Here is a 16752-nt window from a genome sequence, read left to right as displayed (position 1 = left end):
TTTTTTTTTTTTAAACTAATCTCCATGCTGGGCTTGGACTCACAACCCTGAGATTGAGAGTCACGCTCAACTGACTGAGCTACTCAGGCACCCTTAAGTTTAGGTCTTATTATTATTATCATCCCCATTTTACAGATGAGAAGACAGGCAGAGGAAGGTTAAGTGGCTGACTTCAGGATCCCACCACAGGTCTGTGTGACTGCAGATCCCATGCTTTTAACCCATTGTACTTACTACCAGACTAGGTGTCCTCCCCTTTTATGTTCTCCCATGGCATCCCTTACTTTCCAGTTGGTAGCATGCATTGCTCTTGGTGTAATTCATTCAGTGCCTGTCTTCCTCACTAGACTGCATATTCTATGAAATCTTACCCTATTCTTATTCCATGACACATGGCTTAGCACATGAGAGGCACTAAATAGCTATCTGTTTAATGAAAGTAAATCTATTAATTAAATTATGGCAAGATCTCTTTCTAAGAGTTCTAGCTGACTAACAACTACTGATCTTTTATTGTCATTGGTGAGTTGGGGTGGTGGGGTGTGCAAAGTGAGTACGAGCTTTGAGTTCTATGATGGAGCTAGAGAGCCTAGGCACCCATAAGAATCACCAGGAACCACTGAACACGGCCTGCAATTTGAGTGCTGCGTTGTATGGACATAACTTCAAATAGGAAATCCAAGTGCTTCAGAAGGAATTTTCCATTTCTTCCTGGATGATTTAGATCTTTCCATATCCAAGTGCTTTTCCTTTGCTGGGATCTATTTATAGCAGAGGGACAAATGAACAAGGACTGATAGCAGGACGGTCATGTTTAGGCTGTCATATTTCCAAGCTGCCACAAGATGGGAGTATTTTAAAACTTTGCTCTGATTTTCTGATCATTAATGTTTGTGGGCCATATGATGATGAAACCTCAGTGTCCCAATGCAGCACACTGGAACTCAGAAAAACAAACATGGCTCTGTCTTTGCTGTCGGAAATTTGACTCATGAGATTGCCAAAGGGAAATGGATATTAGAGCAAGAGAATTCACAGTTGTTGGTGTGTAACTGTTATGTGCTGCATTTGAAAATAAACAACTTTAGTGTAAAATGAAAAAAATGACTGAAACAAAAATTTAGTTTTTTGCCTGAATGCAGTCTCTTTTGTTTCTCAAGCTCCCCAAATTGAAGCAACTTTAGTCTTCTAATGATTCACCATTATCTTGGCCTTTGGTTCCAGTGTAGAAATTCGACTGCCTGTGATGCATATTGAGGACGGCTACTATCAAACTTTCTACGGCGTCTCTGGCCCCTCAGGCAAATAGCAAGTGCGTTTTAAGTGTCCTGGGACAGAGATTAGTTGCAGAAATTCAAATTGCAATTGGTACAATACACCAAGGTAGAGAGGACGGAAGAGCTGATGGCCAGTGAAGTGTGTATTCTAGCCGATGTGCAAAAAAGCCCAACTGCAAAGAAATCCATTAACAATAGACGGTGAGCTTGGCTACAATGGGGGATGCTTTAATGCTTTTTGAGACTGTTGTCCTAAAGGTGGAGGGAAGCAATAGACCAGGAAAGGAAGGACGAGGATAGGGAGTTTGGCCAGATCACAGGAAGGACTAGCAAGCACTGCAGGTTCCTGCAGCCACAGCAGCAAATCCAGAAAGACCAACGCAGGCTTTTATTTATCACCCCTTCAATCACCACCGAGGCCTGTGATTGCACACTCTGCAGGAGGGACTTAATTGGCTCCCAGCTTCTCTCAGGTGTTGTATGCCCAGGCACGTGGGCCAGTTTCCACACAGAACAGTGAGCCGAGAGAAGTGCTTCTTAACATTGTTGCCCTGGTGGCTGGGATGCCCAGCAGATCCCAGCCCCTCTACTCAGGGGGTACGACTCACTCCCCAGGCCCACAGTTGTGGCAGATGTTCATGCCGCTTCATTCCTACCATCCTGGTTCTCCTTACCTCGGCTCACAGAATTCTAGCGTGTCAAAGATCTAACAGAAGGAGAACAGAAGCGAGGTCAAATGACTTGCCCAAGAAGCAACCCCAACGCAAAGCTCTCTGCCCACATTTTCCTGTCCAACTCAGCCAAATATGCTCTTTTTCTAAGTCCACCTCACAGCTTCATCTTTAAAGTCCTAGAGTATTTACTGTCAAATCTGTGTCTCAATTACATACTCTCTGGTGTTGGTCACTGGTACTTTCTGATTCCCTGCAAGATGCTAAGCCCCTTGAACACGGGGTCGTAATGTAACCACCAGAGCTTCTAAACTTTAATGTGCACATGGATCACCTAGAAGTCTAGTAAAAAAAAAGGAAATTCTAAATCAGAAGGTCTGGGGTGGGGCCTGAAACCCTGCATTTCTAAGGCATTCCCTCCTTAATGGTGTTCTACTTAGCACAGCACTTGGTAGCTGACTGCTGCTTTCCTTTAGAAACGCTGCAGGAATCCGTCTTATCTGATAGACATTGGTTTTCCTGTCTGCAGTGTGTTCAAGGGGTAATAAGAGTTTGTCTTTGTTATGGGGAGGCAGAGTAGTGTGGCTGCTTAAAACATGGGTTTTGAGCCACTCAAAGTAAAAGCTAATATTTACCAACTACTTGCTTTGTGTTAGGCACTGTGATGAGCACTTTATATGCATTATTGGATTTAATCTTTTGAAAGAAAAATGCTAAGTAAAACACAAAACGATTGTGTTATGTTTGGGCTTTCAGACAGTAAATATCAGTTGCTTAAGTCATTTCTCTCTCTCTAGGACTCCACATCGTCTATAGATTTTGAAGACAGTGCCCTTTTAAGAAAAGCTTAGTAAGTCAGCTAGGATTTTTATATCAGCTGATAGTTTATTTATTTATTTATTTATTTATTTAAAGATTTTTATTTATTTATTTGACAGAGAGAGACACAGCGAGAGAGGGAACACAAGCAGGGGGAGTGGGAGAGGGAGAAGCAGGCTCCCCACTGAGCAGGGAGCTTAACGACTGAGCCACCCACGCGCCCCTCAGCTGATAGTTTAAAAATCATGACTGATTTGTCACAATAACCAGCGTTTTGTGCCTTATATGAATATGTGGAAAGTGTTTCAAAAGAATTTGAATCAACTGAAAGATAATGGGTGTTTAACTTGCATAAGTCAGTTAAGTGAATTATGAATTTATTAGTATAAAGTTATAAATCTTATTTCTGGGTTTCGGGGTCTCAAGAATACTAAATTTGGCCAAAGCAAAAAGGCATTTGTCTTGAGACTTCTTTAGAATTCAAAATATAACTAGCGAGTATTTGTTGATTAAAAATTTGATTTTCATTCTCTAAAGGAAAACTCATATTTCTGATCCATTTTTTTTTCTTAAGAGGAACGTGTGTGCATGTATATATATGTATTTGTGTGTCTCCACAGGAACTCTTTCACCTAAGTACTATTGTCCTCATTTTAAAGGTGTGGAAACTGGAACTCCATGAGATTAAATGACTTGCCCACTCTTACACTGCTACTAGGACCTGACCCAGGATACAAATTCACATTATTTTCTTAACCATTTATTTTGAGAAATTAAGAACTACAGAAAAATTTCAAGAATGGTACAGTGAACATCCTATACCTTTCCTCTAGATTCACTGGTTGTTACTATTTACAAAGCCCACATTCTTAACCACTCTACCATTTATTTGGCATATTGTGACCTTAGGATATTACACAACCTCTCTGTGATTGATTTCTTTATATGCAAGTGGATAACAATATCTATTTTGAGAGTTTTATTTTTTTTTAAGATTTTATTTATTTATTTATTTATTTATTTGAGAGTTAGGGAGAGAGAAACAGCATGAGAGGGGAGAGGGTCAGAGGGAGAAACAGGCTCCCCGCTGAGCAGGGAGCCCAATGCGGGACTTGATCCCCGGACCCTGGGATCATGACCTGAGCTGAAGGCAGTCGCTTAACCAACTGAGCCACCCAGGCGCCCTATATTGAGAGTTTTAAAGATGAAGATGAAGTGGGGTGCCTGGCTGGTTCAGTCGGTAGAGCATGTCACTCTAGATCTCAGGGTAGTGAGTTCAAGCCCCATGATGGGCATAGAGCTTACACATACAAAAGAAGTAAAAATGAAGATGTAGTGAATAATGTATTCTCCCAGCAAATGTTTATTGAGCTCCTACCATTCTGGATGAATACAAGGTATAAGTCAGAAAAAAGCAAGATAGTACATTGTATGCCCTCATAAACTCAGATATTGGGGGACAGACAGTGAAGGGACACAGTGGGTAAATTCAGGTGGTCTAAGCACTGGGAGGAGACAAAGCCTTTAGACAGAGCAGCTGGAAGGCTTCCTGGTGGAGGTGACCTCTAGCCTGAGGCTTGACTCATAAAAAGGAGTGAACCGTGTATAGATGGGAGCAGAATGGGCCAGCCTACCTAGAGTGGATGCTGAAGACCTTTTTATTCCACAAAAAAGGGAGATTGTGGAGTTTCCCTTTGTGGAGATTGTTTAGAAGAGAACATATGCTCTCAGGTAGACTAGATAATAATCTGATGAAAGATAGGGCTGGCCGGTAGGTTTTTCAGAGTCTGTTCTAGCTTTGTGCATCTACAGCTCTTCATGGAGAGCTACAAGCATAGATTTCTGAGAAACAATCTTTGTAAAAGTGTCTTGACTTCCTTGTCAATTATTTCCTTTGAGGCATGTAACTTTTAATATTAATAAGCTGTATTATTAACTAATGGCAGTTGCTGTCCAAAGAAGTCTGATTTGTGTTTCTGGAGTCTCAGTGAACTTTTGTTTCTAATTTAGAAATTGGATGAAGACATGCATCAAAAAATTGCAAGAGAAATGAACCTCTCTGAAACTGCTTTTATCCGAAAACTGCACCCCACTGACAACTTTACACAAAGTAAATATGCTTTTTTTTAAGCCATTCTTGGACGGTACCAGAAACTGCTTTTCCAGTGCGGGAATGATATTTCAGAGAGATTTGCATGCAGACAGGAGAGAAGGTGGGGAGATTCTGATTTGGTTTTCAGTTTGTCTGGGGAGAGCAGATGTTGAGTAATTTGAATGTTTCAGCTCCAGATCTGGCACCGGGGAGCCCTAGGATGCTGGCCTAGACTTCACTCTTCCTTCACAATGCATTTCAGCTATTAATCATGCTAGGGAAACATTGAGAAAAGAATAAGAAAATGAAAAGTTTGTGACCCACTTGTATGGGAGTGATCTCATCTCTCGTTGGCTTTTCCTCCTCTGAAGGTTCCTGCTTTGGATTGAGGTGGTTTACGCCGGCGAGTGAGGTTCCCCTCTGCGGCCACGCTACCCTGGCTTCCGCGGCTGTGCTGTTTGAGAAGATAAGTAATGTGATTTTCTTTTATGAACCTGTCACTGAGCAAATAGCAAGTATTTTTTAAAATTCTCATGCTTTGTGATGAATCAAAGTCCCTGCTATCAAGACATTACAGAGTCTATTCATGTCATTCATGACGCTGAAACAAATACAGCCCCCCGAAACTTTGGCCTTTCTGATTATGTGCCAGGCCTGTTGGAAAGCTCTGGTCGTTGTTCCCTAGAATGCCATTTTATTCTGAACGGGAGCTCTCTGGTCTCTGACCAACACAGGAGGGGAGCTTGCAATACACAATAGGCGTCTCACATGATGTGGCATCGGGGAACCATAAGTCACATTTTGCTCCAAATATGTCCCCACCCACACTGAGATTCATTTCACGAGAGCTTCTTCTTCTTTTTTTTTTTTTTAAAGTAAACTCTACGCTCAACATGGGGCTTGAACTCACGACCCCAGGATCAAGAGTCACATGCTCTATGGACTAAGCCAGCCAAATGCCCCTCACAAGAGCTTCTTTACTTTGAAGTTTAAAGATTCATGAGCCACGGCTATATACATTTCCCTTGTGAAGAGAGGATGCTGCACCTCAGTCCTACCAGTTTTCATCTTCGCTACATTTAGTATAATAAAGATCAGGGCTCTGTGGCAATGAGCCAGGCAGAGGAGAGATGCCCAGAAATGCCCTAAAAGTGGAGATGGAAGCAGCCATGAATAGGTGTAGACAACAAACAGAAAGTTAAGCAAGGAAATATACAGGATGATACGACAGAGTGTAAGAGTGTAAGTGGGGAGAGCAGCATTGGAAAAGGAGGTTCTCTGGGGAGTTACTTAGATGGGGAGGGTACGGGGAGGTGTTACAGGGCGAGTTCCCCTGGGAAGCACATTGCATGCTGGGAGAATTGTGGGCAGTATTCTTGGAGTCAATATTGGTAGGGAGTAAAGAAAGCAGAATAGAACAGAGGGACACGTTGAACTGCGAAGTGGTAGCAACAAAGAAAGGCGTAGGCCAAATCCACAGGGAGATCTGAAACTGCAACGATCCTTCAAGTAGTATAGTTCCAAATAGAAGCAAAGGTGCAGGCCTTTATACCCTCCATTGATCAGCCTCCAATGCCCAGAAAAGCAGCCTGACTTCGGGTAAAGTAGCTCTACTCACCCAAGGGCGATTCACAGAGTGGGACTCAGCTGAGAGCAGTCAGTCACCAACACCCCTGGCAGCTGGGGCAGGGCCTTCAGGCTGCGCCTGAGAGCAGGTGCCTCCTTAAATGCATGCCTCTGTATTTCCTTGCCTCGCTAGTCCTGGCCTTCGGAGGGGAAGGTTGAGATGCTGGACCGCAGCATCCACTAGAGAAGGGGATTGTCAGGCTGAAGAATATCAAGCCATGTGTGCAAAGAATTCGAGTGGGAGGAGGAGTATTTGGGCAGAGGCAGCAGCAAATGCAAAGCTCCTGAGGAGTAGTCTGTATACCTGGAGTAGCTGGAGTTTCCCTGGGGTGGGGGGGGGCACGGGGGGTGACTGGCAGGAGATAACATTGAGGCCCCTCTATAATGTAACCCATGATATGTCTTAACAAGATAATTTTGGTTTCTGTGGATAGGGGACAAGAATGAGGGCAGGCAAATACCCTGAAATATTGCTTAGGAACTCAGTCTTGAAAAAAGATTTTACTGAAGTTGGATTGAGTGCCTTTTGAAAACCCCACATTGTTTGGTGTGGGGCAGAGATTTAGAATAATTGCCTTCAGATCGATCCCCCACAGGGTGGTCTTAAGGTTTGATAAGATAAAATATGAAAAAATGCTTTGCAAATAATGATGTCTTCCACCATTTATAATGAGAAAAATTAAACTTTGGGCTCTGGAGTATACATTTTATATTCAGTGAAAGTTAATCAACAATGCCAAATTTCCTTACCTTTTAGATATGGTTAAGTTTTACAGAAATATTAAGGGGGGAAAAAGAATTAGGTCACAGATCTTTGTTTTCACTGAAAATGTTACCCACATTGAGGTCAGATAAGTGGTCCAAGTTGTATCAGTAACATGATACCAGCATTTGCGGTCCAATTTTTAAATAAAAAATTTATGTGTAGCTTGGTTTATTTAGGGTAAGCTTGATTTGTTTCTAGTAGACTGTCATTCATAATTTGTATATTCTTTTTTTTTTTAAGATTTTATTTATTTATTTGAGAGAGAGAGAATGAGAGTGAGCAAGCACATGAGAGGGGGAGGGTCAGAGGGAGAGGCAGACTCCCTGCCGAGCAGGGAGCCCGATGCGGGACTCGATCCAGGGACTCCAGGATCATGACCTGAGCCAAAGGCAGTTGCTTAACCAACTGAGCCACCCAGGCGCCCCCATAATTTGTATATTCTATTTGTCATCCCCTTGGCATATTTTAGACTGGTATTATTTATAACAATCTAGTGTTATAGGTGGATATTTTTTTTTTTTTTAAAGATTTTATTTATTTATTTGACAGAGAGAGGCAGTGAGAGAGGGAACACAAGCAGGGGGAGTGGGAGAGGGAGAAGCAGGCTTCCTGCGGAGCAGGGAGCCCGATGTGGGGCTCGATCCCAGGACCCTGAGATCATGACCTGAGCCGAAGGCAGACGCTTAACGACTGAGCCACCCAGGCACCCCTATAGGTGGATATTTAAAATCTGCATTAGAAAACACTATTTCATCCCTATGAGGTAGGTTTAATTATTACCCCATTTTACTGATGAGGAAATTGAGGCTTAAGGAGGTTAAATAATTTGCTTAAGGGCACAGTTAGTCAGCATAAAGGAGCTGGCCTTTGAAGCCTTGCAGTATGATGTCAAGTCCAACCAGTTTTGTTCTTGGTTCTCAGGTGAGAAGCTGGTGGGGGCTATCTCTACTCTGGACCCCAGTAATCCAAACCTGAACCCCTCCTTTCAGGAAAAGCCAGGGAATCTAAGACAATGCAGTAGTGATCAAAACAGATGTGCAAATATGTAACAAAGTTTATTTTCCTATTTCTTGATTTCCTTTCAGAGAGTTTTCTGATTGACAAAGTAAGACTTTTTTTTTTTTCCAGAAAATGTGAATAACACTCTAACCTTTGTCACTCTGAGTGGGGAACTGAAGGCCAGAAGAGCAGAGGACAGTATTATCCTGGATCTACCTCTTTATCCTGCCCACCCCCAGGTCAGCTCTTTCTAACTATTGCCATGAACCGTATTAACTGACAGCTTGCATGCCTGACAGTGGTCTTGTCTTTTTCCCCATCTAGGACTTCCATGAAGTGGAGGACTTGATAAAGGTTGGTGAAAAGAATTAAACCTAAGCTCGTGTGATTTGGTCATTTATTGTTTGAACACAAAGGTTCAGTACCATTTGGGGGCACCCGGGTGGCTCAGTCAGTTAAGCATCTGCCTTCGGCTCAGGTCATGATCCCAGGGTGCTGGATCAAGCCTGGGTTGGCCTCCCTGCTCAGCAAGGAGTCTGCTTCTCCCTCCCTCTATGCCCCTCCCCCTGCTTGTGCTTTCTTTCTTGCTTGCTCTCTTTCTCTCAAGTAAATAAATAAAATCTTAAAAAAAAAAAAAAAGATTCATGGCACCTGGGTGGCTCAGTCGGTTAAGCGTCTGCCTTCAGCTCAGGTCGTGATCTCAAGGTCTTGGGATCGAGCCCCACATCTCCCTCTGCCTCTTTCTCCCTCTCTCTGTCTCTCATGAATAAATAAACAAAATCTTAAAAAGAAAAAAAGATTCAGTACCATACGACCCCCAAAGATAGGCCTTCTATCAGTATAAGCGTTCCAGCCTAAGCTTGGATGAAAAGTGCATGGTGCATTTGAGGTGTGAATTTTAATGTTGAATCTATTTGGTGAGAAGCTTGAGCAGTCGTCCCTGGCTCTTCATTGCCAGATTAGCCTCCGCGAAGGAAGGGGGAGGAGAGACTGCTGTGTGGTGGGCCGAGCGTGAAAGCAGTGGAAACTGCTGGGCAGGGCGGCCTGGATTTCTGTGGTGGAGAATGAGGCTGAGGTGAGAGGCTGTGCTTTGATGGAGGAGGACAGGAAAGCTCGGGCAACTTGATAGAGAAGGCAAGATTCATAGCCTGGTTTCCTCAAGAGGTCTAGGAAGGGGTGGTCCTTCATGAGAATAACAACGATCATGCTAATGAACATTTTTGAGACTTGCCCCTGGGCAGTACCAGGTGCTAAGCTTTTCACATGCATCATCTCACTTAATACTGTCACTGGGTGAGGTAGGCACTACAATCGTTCTATGGGGATTCCAGGGGGCCCGAGCAGCCCTGCATGACCCGGTTCTTAGTCTGTAGAGAAGGAAGGGCCCCATCAGGATCAGGGCAAGGGCTGCAGTGAGAAAACCAATTCTCACTAAGTGGTCTACCCTGGGTACCGCTGGGGTGTTTCTCAGTGAATGTTCAACTACAGCATTTATAATCTTTAGTGTCTGGCATTATCTATGTTTTTCAAAGAGTAGAAGCAAGCATTACAGATTCTGATTTTACACTCAGCCCCACCTATGGCTTGGGTTTTGGAAGACAAGCCAACATTCATAAATGAACTGCTTTAAGCAAGTTGACAAGAAAATGGACAATATTCACAGTACAGACCTTGTTCATGGTAGAAAGAACTTAATGCGGTGTCTCTAAGCTTCAGGGTCAGCATTTGTAAAGTGGGGATGACAAAGGGTTATGTATCCTGAGTATTGTTGTTTTGTGTTCCTAGAAACTGGTCATAAGATTCTCAGCTGAGAATTAGACTTTCAAATTGACATCAGAATTCATGCAGAGGAGGGCTGAATGACCCCTCAGAGAAGCTGAAAGGCCCAAGAACAGACAGGCTCTGGCTGCAAGAGTTTCCATTTCCAGAGGGAGGGACATTGTTCAGCTGTGGTCGCTGGGGTAGACAGCCGAGGCACCACCCAAAGTGGAGGGAATCTTGGCTTTGGGACCTGGAGCATCTCAGTCCCTAAAGAAGATTAGAGAACCTGAAGCAACCTGAAGCCAGACAACTACCATGTAATTCTCATCTGCTCTGCCTACAGCCAGTGCGGGTGCCAAAGGGTGACTTGGAGGGGCTTCCCCCACTCATCATCCCCTCAGCACTCCAAGTCAACAAGCAAACAGACAAACAAGTTCTAGGATATGAGCAAGATTATGTGCAGTCTCAGGTAAAGGGTGAACCCAGGTATCTTTAGAAAATGTTGCTACATTACTGATCTGCAGCATACAATCTAAGTGAAAACAGTGCTTGCCATGCAGAGCAGCATTAAGATGTGTTCTAGTCCCCAGTTCCATTCAAACTGCTGGCCCTGGGTCCTTGCCATGTAGAATCTTCTAGTTACTGCTGCTGCGACTCCACATATATTATTTCATTTAATCCTTCCTCACAACAATGCTAAGAGGTGGGCCTGAGGCCCCCATTTCTACCCCCATTTCTATAGACAGGAGACAGTAGTGATTCAGAGCTTTGACTCCAGGGCCCCTCAGACCTGGGTCAAGGTGTGTGTGTGTGTGTGTCTGTCCCTGTCCCTGGGCCTAAGTCTTGCTCCTTATTTGTGAGGAAAATGCCCATTTGAAGGATTAGCGTGTTGAGGCATATAGTAATACTTGTGAACAATGCTTTTCTTCGGCTCTTAGAGGGTGAGCTCAACCCCCTTAAGGGTCTCTGGTCTCCAGAAAACTGGCCTTCCTTGGGCAACACCTTGAGTCCTGAAACTGAACTAAAACTCTTGGGATTGGGGACATTGGGTATGCCTGGCACACAGGAGATGCTCATGAGAGGCTGTTCCCCATATAGAAGATCAATGATTTGACCCAGGGTGCACTCCTGAGGAGTTTTTGGTCTGTCTCCACAGACTGCCATAGGTGATATCCTAGTCCAAGACATCCGCTATTCTCCAGATACCCGAAAGCTCCTTGTCCGGCTCAGTGATACTTACAAGAGGTAAACAAGATTTTTGGCTTTGGCAGCACTTTGGGGAGGGCTGAGAACCCAGATTTATAGCCCTGGCTTTGTCTGGCCGTGCTAGGTCCAGTCAAACCATGATTTATGCAGTCAGAGAGTTTTGTTCCTAGGGAGGAAGATATTCTACTTGCTCTCTCCTCCCCTCCTGCTGAGCCCTTTGGGTAAAAGCTGTACCCTCACTTGCTCTACAGAGTCTGTATAGTGGTCTGTGAGATGGGTTTGTCCTAATCCATCCCATTCATGAACCAGGTCATTCCTGGAGAACCTGAAGGTGAACACACAGGATCTGCCGCAAGTGGAAAACACAGGGAAGGTGAAAGGACTCATTCTCACCCTTAAAGGAGAGCCTGGAGGGCAGACCCAAGCATTTGATTTTTACTCCAGATATTTTGCACCGTGGGTTGGTGTGGCTGAAGACCCTGTAACAGGTACTTTTTGACTTGGGTCCTGGGGAGGGTTCAACAGTGGAGGAAAGTAACAAATAGCTCTTTAAGTGCCCTTCACACGACCTTTCAGGTTGTTGGGTTTTGAGCTGTTTTTGTTTCCCTAGCTTCCCCTCCCCAGTCTTTCACTGAAGTCTCGAGTGAAAACTACAGAATTAAGGAGACAGTATATATAGCAGGGTTAAACCTTCACGTCCGACAGCCTGGGTTTTCGTCCTAGCTGCCGAGCTGTTGACCTTGGGCAAATGACTTAACTTTTTTTAAAGTTTCTATTCCCCTTGTTGTGATGAGCCCTGGGTGTTACATGTAAGGGATGAATCACTGAATTCTACTCCTGAAACCAATATTACACTATATGTTAACTAACTAGAATTTAAGTAAAAAATTTAAGTAAAAAAAATAAAGTTTATATTCCCTCCTCTATAAAGTATGAGTAATATTTCATAAGGTTATGTAAAAACAATGCATGGTAAATGCTTAGCACAGTGCCTGGCACATGATAAGCACCCAATAACTCTTAGCTATTTTAATAATAATGACAGAACTGGTTCCCTGAACCAATGCTTCCAGATCTGCCATTTGCAAAATTCAGGGGCCAATTTCCACTATAGTCACAAAGCCTTTTGTTTTTTTCAGTGACCAGCCTGTGTGATCATTGGCACCTAAATAAGATTTATTTTTTGAAGGATAAGTTCCTGGGTTGTAGGTGGGAGATACAGACAGGAATAGCTTTCCCAGACCTGCCCCCAAAGTGGGTGGGATGGGTTTGGGAACATAGGATTCAAGATCTACCAACCAGAAGCAGAGGGATGAAATCAAAGACGGGCAAGAATGTGAAGCTTCCTCCTTTCATCCTCTTAGAGAAGAGTGGGCTGAGCAGAAAAGGGGGGGATGCTTGATGGAGGAGGCTGGCGGATGGGATGGTGGTCAGGGCAGAAGGAGGCTGGGAAGAACCTCTGAGGCTCCTGCTCTGAACAGAAGACAGAGACTGGGATTGTTTCAGGACTTTGACCTAGTTACTCTATGAGAAACAAAACATGAAATTCAAAGCTCAGCAAAGCATTTTCTTAAAGACTCAGGAAAATGCCCAATGACATCCAAATAGTAGAGCTTGACCCTCCCCCATGGAAAAGAAGTTTTGAGTGGATTTACATATGCTTCACAAAGATTTTAACTGCTACAGAGAGAAAGTGTTTTCCCCTGTAATAATGCTTTTCTAAAGTGGGAAGGTCTTTGGACAGTGATGATCAACCATCTCAGCTTGCTTGAGACTGAAGGATTCCCCAGCATACAGGACCTTTGGTGCTAAAACCAGGACAGTCTTGGGCGAACTGGGATGACTGGTCATCCTAGGTGGACCTCCCATGATATTTAGTAAGTTTTCCTGAAGAAAACCCATCCTTTTCTCCCAGTTATGACTTTACATTTTGTTTCTTCATTTTAATATCTATTCACTGATCTAAAACTAGGGCACAATCAAGTGAAAAAAAAATGCCTCACTAAAACAAAGTTCTTTTGGCACTAAAAGCCTAAAAATCTTGGCTTGGTGGAAAATTGAACCTTTTGTCAGAGTTCCCAGTTTTCCTTGCATGTTCATCGTTGGAGGAAGGAGATACTTCCCTTGAAAGATTAGAGAAAGATTTAGAGGAAGCACTTGATCTTCCTACCATGGCCTGACAATGAACTGATAGACAGGACAAGAATTAAAAACTGCAGTTTAACTAATTCAAAAAGATATATGCACCTCTATGTTTATTGCATTATGTACCATAGCCAAGATATGGAAGCATTATGTACTATAGCCAAGATATGGAAGCAACCCAAATGTCCATCGATAGATGAATGGATAAAAAAGATGTGATGTGTGTATATACACATACCTACACACACACTAGAATATCATGCAGCCATAAAAAAGAATGAGATTTTTGCGATTTGCAACAACATGGATGGACCTAGAGGTATTATGCTAAGTGAAATATGTCAGACTGAGAAAGACAAATACCATATGATTTCACTCATGTGTGGAATCTAAGAAGCAAAACAAATAAACAAAAAGCAGAATCAGACCTATAAATACAGAGAACAAACTGATGGTTCCCAGAGGGAAAGGGGTTAGGGGGATGGGTGAAAAGGGTGAAGGGGAGTGGGAGGTACAGGCTTCCAGTCATGGAATGAATAAGCAACAAGAATAAGAGGCACAGCGCAGGGAATATAGTCGACAATATTGTAATAGCATTGTATGGTGACGGATGGTAGCTACACTCGTGGAGAGTATAGGATAACGTGCAGAGAAGTTTAATCACTATGTTGTACACCTGAAACTAAGGTGACATTGTGTGTCAGCTAGACTCAAATTAAAACATTAGAAAAAAAAGACCCTGCAGTTTAATTCGGCCTGCAGAAAGTGTAAAACATAGCAGATACATTATTTGGAGGAACTTATCCATAAAATCTGTGTCTTCTTTTCTATGTCCATTCATTATTCCACACTCTGCTGTGGCCCTGGCCAACATCATGATCAAGTCATTTAAGGTTTAGTCAAACCAGATAGTTGGTTGTAATTGCTTATCAATTTACCACAATGCCACCCCTGTTTTTGTATCATAACTTTTCACTTCTTTTAAGGGTCTGCACATGCTGTTCTCAGCAGCTACTGGTCCCAGCAACTGGGGAAGAAAGACATGCATGGTAGGAGAGTTTTTTTTTTATTTAAAAAAATTTTTTTCTAACTTTAAGCTAGCATTCCTTCTCATATGTACCATTGATTTGAAGATGTAATAAAATATCATGTGTCACCCATATGAAAATGAAAGGTTTTATGTTGCTTCACTCTGAATCCTCTACTCAGAATATCTTCCACCCCTGTCCCCCCCAAAACACAGACACACTTCTAATACAGTAAGTGCCCAAGTATTGTTTGTTGAATAAAATTAACTGGCTGTATAGCTTTGGCCCAGTGAGGTTATTTAGAATGTCACAAGTTGAGATGGGATGATTGCCAAAGTTCCTTATTGCCATTGCTAGTCACGGGATTGAATCAAACAAATTGCTTTTGAACCAAGTCCCCTAATGACTTTGGGGGGGTGGAGAGGAAATAGATTGCAGCCAATGGAGGCTACACAGTTCCAATAGTCAAAGTAGGAATCTGACCCTCCAGGATGGGAGGTCTGACCTAGTGGGAGGGTCAGGCCTCTGTGACTCTGATTTGGGGATAGCAGGTTGGCTGGTCTTTCTTTGGTGAGCCTAGTTTCTCCCTTACGCCCCGAACTCCAGGAAGGTGGAGACTGTTCAGTTGCTTGATAAGCACAATGGGTAAACAAGCTCCCTTTGTCCTCTTCAGACCTGGAAAGATGGGGCTCTCTCAGGAGGGCCAAGATCACCCCTCTTTATCTTTTTAAACTTCTAGTCCGTGCCTCTATCTTATCACAGGTCCTCACTTACTCCCAGACAGAAGCGGGAAGGAAGCTATGCGCGGGGTGTGTCCGGGACATTACGGGAAGTGACAGAGGAAATGACTGAGGAAGAGAAGATGTGGAGCTGTGTGTTTTGTGGCTCAAATTGCGTTTGTGGTCCCTCAGTCCTCAGAACAGGGCAGGCTGAGCAGTGCTACGGACAGAGGAAGGAATTTATTCTTTCCACTGAGCTGGGAGGGTTTTGGAGCTTGTAAGAAGAGAGAGGTCTTCCACTATGTTCTGTGAATTCGAAAGGGTGAAGACGAACAATATTAACTCATGACTTGTTTTATGTTTTCTTTAGCCTTTCAGTGTTCCCACCGAGGAGGAGAGCTGGAGATTTCTTTGCGTCCTGATGGGCGGGTTGACATCAGGGGCAGCACTGCTGTTGTTCTAGAGGGCACGCTGACAGCCTAGAGGTGGCTGTGGTTCAATGCTGAGATTTTGAATGACTAAGTGTTTTCTGCACAAAAAGAAATGGAAGCGGCTGCCTTTACCAAACTTGCACAATAGTTCACTTCATCCCCACGATAGAAATAGAAAAATGAAGACATATTAATGGAAATTTCATCATGCTTACTGACTAATTAATTTATGGAGTTTTGGCTTTGCCTGCGAGTGTATTTGACATAGAAGTAACCAGTAACAAAGAATGATGTTGTCACCTCAATTATGACTACCGATCACAGAATGAGGAGTACATTTATGAGGAGTAAGATCAAACCATTTAAACTTAGGTGTGAGTGGGCGCCTGGGTGGCTCAGTTGGTTAAGCGACTGCCTTCGGCTCAGGTCATGATCCTGGAGTCCCTGGATCGAGTCCCGCATCGGGCTCCCTGCTCGGCGGGGAGCCTGCTTCTCCCTCTGACCCTCCCCTCTCTCATGTGCTCTCTGTCTCTCATTCTCTCTGTCTCAAATAAATAAATAAAATCTTTAAACTTAGGTGTGAGTATCTGATAGACCATTTTGTAGCCGTTAAAAAGACGCAATAACTATGTGGAAATATTGAAAAGTATCTCATGACACAATACTAAGAAAGGGAATTACAGTGGACTACAAAATGTTAGCAGTGTTATGTTTATATCTATGGACAATATGAATATATATGGACAAAGATGGGTCATGAAGATAGAAAGGTGACAACTGTTCATGTGTGTGTGTGTGGGGGGGTAAGATTGGGAGTCATTTTAAGGCACCTAAAAAATTATTTCCCTTACTGGAACACACTCATGTTCAATAACTAAAAAATCAGGACATATAACAGAATAACCCAAAAACCCAGATATTTCAAAAAATGTATATGTATTACTGTGGTAATAAAATGAAACTCTAAAAGCAATATAATATCTTTGTCTTGATGTATAGTTTTAGAGTGTAACTTAAAAAGCATTCTTCTCTTACCTTAATAAAATTGGTTCTAACATATTTTCAATTCAGTTAAATCTGTAATGTTGAATACCTATAATTGACTTTGGGATGGGGACTTTTTCAAGTCATTAACAGTGTTTGTTTAAGGTGATCTCATTGATGGCAATTCTCAGCCATCTCAAAAACTGCAAGCTAATCAGTTAGAAATGC

At 43.0% G+C, this 16752-nt stretch overlaps 1 protein-coding gene across 2 annotated transcripts in view; it reads left to right on the top strand.

Moving 5' to 3' along the window:
- Window positions 1–16450, top strand: part of LOC118017986 (phenazine biosynthesis-like domain-containing protein) — a 42292-nt gene extending 25842 nt beyond the window's left edge. For both annotated transcript variants that reach the window (XM_035016401.1, XM_035016407.1), the window contains exons 2-9: window positions 4778–4877; window positions 5231–5329; window positions 8380–8489; window positions 8575–8604; window positions 11168–11256; window positions 11527–11705; window positions 14349–14411; window positions 15480–16450. In XM_035016401.1, the coding sequence (XP_034872292.1) occupies window positions 4778–4877; window positions 5231–5329; window positions 8380–8489; window positions 8575–8604; window positions 11168–11256; window positions 11527–11705; window positions 14349–14411; window positions 15480–15592 (783 nt within the window). In that variant the 3' untranslated portion in view covers window positions 15593–16450. The remainder of the gene's footprint in view (window positions 1–4777; window positions 4878–5230; window positions 5330–8379; window positions 8490–8574; window positions 8605–11167; window positions 11257–11526; window positions 11706–14348; window positions 14412–15479) is intronic.
- Window positions 16451–16752: the final 302 nt, after the last annotated feature.

The sequence above is a fragment of the Mirounga leonina genome, unplaced genomic scaffold (assembly GCF_011800145.1).
Source record: "Mirounga leonina isolate KUSES-001 unplaced genomic scaffold, KU_Mleo_1.0 Mir_106, whole genome shotgun sequence".
NCBI lineage: Eukaryota > Metazoa > Chordata > Mammalia > Carnivora > Phocidae > Mirounga > Mirounga leonina.
This window is presented reverse-complemented; position numbering and strand designations above follow the sequence as displayed.